Consider the following 6,880-nt stretch of genomic DNA (forward strand, 5'->3'; position numbering starts at 1 on the left):
TAATTGATGAAAACTTTATTCATTACTCGCAGTTTTACATAAATTATTATACATAAACTGTGTTTACCAATAATTTAGCTTAAAAACATTTATTTTTTTCAATCATTCGGGTAGTCTTGTGTAATGCAGTATTTTGTGTCTATTTAGGTATGGTTAACCTGAGTGCTGAAATCGTAGAAAAATATATATTCTTAGCGCGCCTGAAATGGGCTGTCTGCACTCTCAAAGTGCATGTTGTTGCCAAATGTATTTCATATGCTGTAAACCTAGTTCATAGTTGTTAGTTTCCTTTAATGCCAAACAAACACATACCAATCGTTGGTTAGAAGGCGATCGCCGAATTCGTCCTCGCTTTCTCCCGTGTCGCTGGCTGTCGTGTCGTTTTCGTCGGTTTCGCTTGCATACGGTTCAAACCGATTTGGCTCAATAGCTTCAGTTTCTTCTTCAATTTCGTTTTCGCTACCTGCCTCCACACTACAACCATCTGTTTCAATACATGCGTAATCTGTTGAATCGCTTAAGCCGCTGAAATCCGAGTCTGAATCCGAGCTAATGTCGCTATAGCTTGCTGTTCTATGTGCCATGTTTGTTTGTATTGGCTTCACTATGTGACGTGAGAGGAAAATGGACGGGTGTATATAACGATGGTTAAAATCAGGCACTTTGAAGCTTTTTTTAGGGATATTGCGTGATGGGTAAAATTTTGAAAAAAACTTCGAAAAGCAAAATAAGCCACTGGGAACTGATTTTTAATGGTTTTAACCATTCTGAAATTGTGATAATGTTCCCCTTTAAAATAGATGTACCGTATTTTTCGGACTATAAGGCGCACTTAAAATCTTTTCATTTTCTCAAAACTCGACACTGTGCCTTATAACCCGGTGTGCCTAATGTACGTAATAATTCTGGTTGTGCTTACCGACCTCAAAGCAATTTTATTTGGTACATAGTGTAACGATAAGTGTGACCACTAGATGGCAGTCACACATAAGAGATACGTGTAGACTGCAATTGACTCAAGTAAACAACACCAACATTTTATATGTTCCATTGAAAATACAGAACATTACACACGGCGCTCAAAAATCCATCAAAATGTTTTAGTACGACTTTGGTAAGCTATGAAGCCGCACCGCTTGATGGATTGTACTGTGCTTCAACATACCAGTATTATTATGGTGTGTGTATAAGGTAAGACACATTATCTGGTGTTTTGTTTCACAATATTATGCAAAACCAACTTTTCTTGCCTTCTGATACCTGCTGATGTGTATTTGGGATCTGCATAAGTCCTGAAAATTTTGCGCACGTCCGCCACCGTAGTCGATAAACTTCTTCTTGTTATGGGACATTCATCCTCCGCTGTTGCCATTTCTAATATAAAGTAGTGTAAAGTTCTAACTTATATCACGCTATGGAAGTGCTAAAACATACCGGTGTAGTGAGTTTACATTATTCACCCAAAGAACTTTAGTTATTAGAGAGTTCCGGTTGGACAGTTTTTCACGAGACACATGTCCGGCGTTGGTGAGCCACGGATGAGGAGATGCTGCTCCATTATTGATTGAAGTAAAGTCTGAATGTTAAAACAATTAGCTCCATCTTTTGACACTTCTTCCACCAACGTCCTTGCACGCTACACCGCTACAACAAAGATGACGGGGAGAAGACGCTGTCGAAGTGGAGGCACGTAAATAAGACCGCCCACAAAACGGCGCATCCTGAAGAGACTGTCAGAAAGCGGCTTGAAGATGATCTGTAAAACATCATCTATGCAACATTTTGACCAAAGAACTACCATTACATGTTATGTAGACCACAAGGAAGTGTTTTGCATTTAGAAAAAAAAAATCATAATACGACCCCTTTAATGCGCCTTTTGTATGGAAATAGACAGTGCGCTTTATAATCTGGTGCGCCCTATGGTCCAGAATATACGGTATGTATAGTTTATTAATAAAGCCATATAAATACTGTGCATACGTTATATTTTAATGTGTTTTGACGTTGGCTATTCATTTTACAAATAATTTGGTAATGAATTATTTTAAGTAACAAAGAACTCTAAAGGAGCCACTTGGGAGTCGCCTCTTTTTATTGAGCAGAGCCAAAAGAGCGTCACTCCACAAAGAGCCGGAATTGCCATCATTGTATGTCAAAATACTCAATTAAGATACCACTGTGCTATTATTATCAATGTTATTATCATCCATCCATTGTTGGATACTGCTTATCCTTGTTAGGTTCAAGGGTAAGCTGGAATCTATCCTAGTCTGGGTCCATAGTGGACTGGTCACCAGCCCGATCACATGGCACGTATACAAACCCCGTTTCCATATGAGTTGGGAAATTGTGTTAGATGTAAATATAAACGGAATACAATGATTTGCAAATCCTTTTCAACCCATATTCAATTGAATATGCTACAAAGACAACATATTTGATGTTCAAACTGATAAACATTTTTTTTTGTTGCAAATAATCATTAACTTTAGAATTTGATGCCAGCAACACGTGACAAAGAAGTTGGGAAAGGTGGCAATAAATACTGATAAAGTTGAGGAATGCTCATCAAACACTTATTTGGAACATCCCACAGGTGAACAGGCAAATTGGGAACAGGTGGGTGCCATGATTGGGTATAAAAGTAGATTCCATGAAATGCTCAGTCATTCACAAACAAGGATAGGGCAAGGGTCACCACTTTGTCAACAAATGCGTGAGCAAATTTTGAACAGTTTAAGAAAAACCTTTCTCAACCATGAATTTAGGTATTTCACCATCTACGGTCCGTAATATCATCAAAGTGTTCAGAGAATCTGGAGAAATCACTGCACGTAAGCAGCTAAGCCCGTGACCTTCGATCCCTCAGGCTGTACTGCATCAACAAGCGGCATCAGTGTGTAAAGGATATCACCACATGGGCTCAGGAACACTTCAGAAACCCACTGTCAGTAACTACAATTGGTCTCTACATCTGTAAGTGCAAGTTAAAACTCTCCTATGCAAGGCGAAAACCATTTATCAACAACACCCAGAAACGCCATCGGCTTCGCTGGGCCTGAGCTCATCTAAGATGGACTGATACAAAGTGGAAAAGTGTTCTGTGGTCTGACGAGTCCACATTTCATATTGTTTTTGGAAACTGTGGACGTCGTGTCCTCCGGACCAAAGAGGAAAAGAACCATCCGGATTGTTATAGGCGCAAAGTTGAAAAGCCAGCATCTGCGATGGTATGGGGGTGTATTAGTGCCCAAGACATGGGTAACTTACACATCTGTGAAGGCGCCATTAATGCTGAAAGGTACATACAGGTTTTGGAGCAACATATGTTGCTGTCTAAGCAACATTACCATGGACGCCCCTGCTTATGTCAGCAAGACAATGCCAAGCCACGTGTTACATCAACGTGGCTTCATAGTAAAAGAGTGTGGGTACTAGACTGGCCTGCCTGTAGTCCAGACCTGTCTCCCATTGAAAATGTGTGGCGCTTTATGAAGCCTAAAATACCACAATGGAGACCCCCGGACTGTTGAACAACTTAAGCTGTACATCAAGCAAGAATGGGAAATAATTCCATCTGAGAAGCTTCAAAAATGTGTCTCCTCAGTTCCCAAACGCTTACTGAGTGTTGTTAAAAGGAAAGGCCATGTAACACAGTGGTGAACATGCCCTTTCCCAACTACTTTGGCACGTGTTGCAGCCATGAAATTCTAAGTTTATTATTATTTATGAGTTTGAACATCAAATATGTTGTTTTTGTAGCATATTCAACTGAATATGGGTTGAAAATGATTAGCAAATCATTGTATTCCGTTTATATTTAACACAATTTCCCAACTCGTATGGAAACAGGGTTTGTAGATAAACAAACATTCACAGCTACAGAAACTTTACAGTCTCCAATTAACACAACACGCATGTTGTTGTAATGTGAGAGAAAAAAGCCAGAGTAGCCGAAAAAAACCATACAAACTCAAGTGGAGGTTTGAATCCTCAATCTCCACACGTTTAACCACGAGGCCCCCATGTGGGCCTATTATTTTTTATTATATTTTTTGATGCGCCCGTGAAGGAAACACCTCACAGTACCTCCTTTGAATTCCGGCATAGCTCGGCTGGTAGAGCGGCCGTGCCAGCAACTTGAGGGTTCCAGGTTCGATTCCCGCTTCCGCCATCCTAGTCACTGCCGTTGTGTCCTTGGGCAAGACACTTTACCCACCTGCTCCCAGTGCCACCCACACTGGTTTACATGTAACTTAGATATTGGGTTTCACTATGTAAAGCGCTTTGAGTCACTAGAGAAAAGCGCTATATAAATATAATTCACTTCTCTTTATTTGTCGTATTCTTCTCAACTTTTCTTGCTTTTTTTGTTATCACTTCTCTTTCCGTAAACCATTAATTATGGTTCTTGGGCGCTTTTGTGTGTTTTCTTTACTTTTCTTTTTCTTTTCGGGCCGTTTTGTGTTTGGCTTTGATCATTTGACCAGCCGGCCCTTTGTTTACACACGGGAGGGGCTGTTTGAGCTCTCCTTTCCCCCAGAGCTATGGGGATCGCGGCTGGACCTTCCCGTGGAACTACGGAAAAAGCGCCGGGGATGCCGTGTAGGCACAGAGATGAAGGAAATAGAAATAACAATTTCCCTTGTGGATCAATAATGATTGTCTAAGTCTAAGTCTATTGTTAGGATGATCCATCTCCATCCATTCATTTTCTACCGCTTGTCTAATTCGGGGTCGCGGGGGGTGCTGGAGCCTATCTCAGACACATTCGGGCGGAAGGCGGGTTACACCCTGGACAAGTCGCCACCTCATCGCAGGGCCAACACAGATAGACAGACAACATTCACACACTAGGGCCAATTTAGTGTTGCCAATCAACCTATCCCCAGGTGCATGTCTTTGGAGGTGGGAGGAAGCCGGAGTAGAACCCACGCAGAACATGCAAACTCCATACAGAAATATCCCGAGCCCGAGATTGAACCCAGGACCTTATGCTCCATTTATATAATAACCACATGACCTCCTCTCCTAAAGAAACAGGCGGAGGTTGCGGGATTTGAGATGGAGCCTGCAAAGGATAGAAAGGTCAGCCAGGTGGTGAAGACGAGGGTGGTAACGCGACAGAGGACAGACGATGTCAGAAGAAACACGGGCAAGGTTAGTGTCTGCACTCACATTGCAAAAACTGTTGAAAAAACTATTTTTTGGTATTTTTTTTAGAAGCCGGATGGTCCACCTTGATGCAGCACACTAACGGAATGTACAATTGAAAAACGACGCTGCAATATATCCTGATCGTTATACTTCCGACTTTGCTGGGTTTTTCCTCCCCATTTTTGTGTTACGCTCTGCATTTTTTAAAATATTTATTTGTGTTCTTTTCTGTGGCCAAAGACTGCACCATTACTGTCCGTGTTTACCGTAAAAATATAATGTGTGTGTTTTTAATAATCCACATTCGACTTGACTTGATTTTTGTTGTTGTTGTTGTTGTCCGAAAGGATTGACTCATTCATGAATTGTTTGCACTTGTCTACATGAATAAACTTCCTAGAAAAGTTGTGTCACCTGGTGCTCATTTGAGGAAACACTTCACATGGCCGTCAGGGATGGCGCTACAACGGGGCTTGGGGGCGCTATAGGCCCCTCAGAGATCTGCTTAGCCCCAGTTCAGCCCCCCAACATTCTAAGGACCTATTATCAAAAAACAACTTTTCTTACCTATTAGTACCTGCTGTTGTGTATTTGGGATCTGCATAAGTCCCATGGAGGCATTGCAGAGATATTTATAAAACAGTCTTGCCTTAAAGGCCTACTGAAACCCACTACTACCGACCACGCAGTCTGATAGTTTATATATCAATGATGAAATCTTAACATTGCAACACATGCCAATACTGAAGTGCAATTTTAAATTTCGCGCAAAATATCCTGCTGAAAACGTCTCGGTATGATGACGCCTGCGTGTGACGTCACGGATTGTAGAGGACATTTTGGGACAGCATGGTGGCCAGCTATTAAGTCATACTTGCCAACCCTCCCGGATTTTCCGTGAGACTCCCGAAATTCAGCGCCTCTCCCAAAAACCTCCCGGGACAAATTTTCTCCCGAAAATCTCACGAAATTCAGGCGGAGCTGGAGGCCACGCCCCCTCCAGCTCCATGCGGACCTGAGTCCGCTTTCCCACGATATAAACAGTGTGCCTGCCCAATCACATTATAACTGTAGAATGATCGAGGGTGAGTTCTTGGTTTCTTATGTGGGTTTTGTTGCGTTTGGACCAGTTGTTCCTCCCAGGGAATTCAAGTTTCTGGTCGTCGCTCCCAAGCTCTTTACGACACTTAAAGCTGAGTAAAAGAACCACCAGAGACAGAATAGGTATTTTGTAATATATTTGCAAAGCTTTGTAAATATAAATGAGACCAGTCCAGCATAGAACATTCAATCGCACAGCTAAGATGGTCTGCCCTAAAAAATGGAAACCTTCTATTCTATAAAGTCTCTCTCCCTCCCACCCTCGTTGTCTTGTCTTTCCAGCCCAAACACATGCCCATTGTCCTCCGCATCTGGACAGAAGAATAGATAAGAAGAAGGAGTATCTCTCTTTCTTACATTCCATACCCAAGGTTAGCACACAGTATTTGCAGACAACCAAAAGACCACAATTGGAAGAAAAACACTAGCTGTTTTGTAATATGACAATGAAATTAAAGAAGGAACAATTAAATATGGATATATGTAAATATCTGCCTCCGACAATTTATTGTCAGGCAGTTGCATTAACGTCCTCCCAGCGCGGTAACAACACACAACAGCAGCAGTCACGTTTTTGTCTACCGTAAAGCAGTTCGTCTGCCGTAAACAGCAATGTTGT

At 41.7% G+C, this 6,880-nt stretch overlaps 1 protein-coding gene across 9 annotated transcripts in view; it reads left to right on the forward strand.

Annotated features, from left to right (window-relative positions):
* ank2b (ankyrin 2b, neuronal) overlaps positions 1-5,568 on the forward strand; it is a 176,339-nt gene extending 170,771 nt beyond the window's left edge. For 8 of the 9 annotated variants that reach the window (XM_061961222.2, XM_061961226.1, XM_061961220.2 and 5 more), the window contains 2 exons: positions 5,041-5,163; positions 5,227-5,568. In XM_061961222.2, coding sequence (XP_061817206.1) covers positions 5,041-5,163; positions 5,227-5,247 — 144 coding nt within the window. In that variant the 3' untranslated portion in view covers positions 5,248-5,568. The remainder of the gene's footprint in view (positions 1-5,040; positions 5,164-5,226) is intronic. The other variant, XM_061961221.1, reaches the window with a different exon arrangement.
* Positions 5,569-6,880: the final 1,312 nt, after the last annotated feature.

The sequence above is a fragment of the Nerophis lumbriciformis genome, linkage group LG05 (assembly GCF_033978685.3).
Source record: "Nerophis lumbriciformis linkage group LG05, RoL_Nlum_v2.1, whole genome shotgun sequence".
In the NCBI taxonomy this organism is placed as follows: domain Eukaryota; kingdom Metazoa; phylum Chordata; class Actinopteri; order Syngnathiformes; family Syngnathidae; genus Nerophis; species Nerophis lumbriciformis.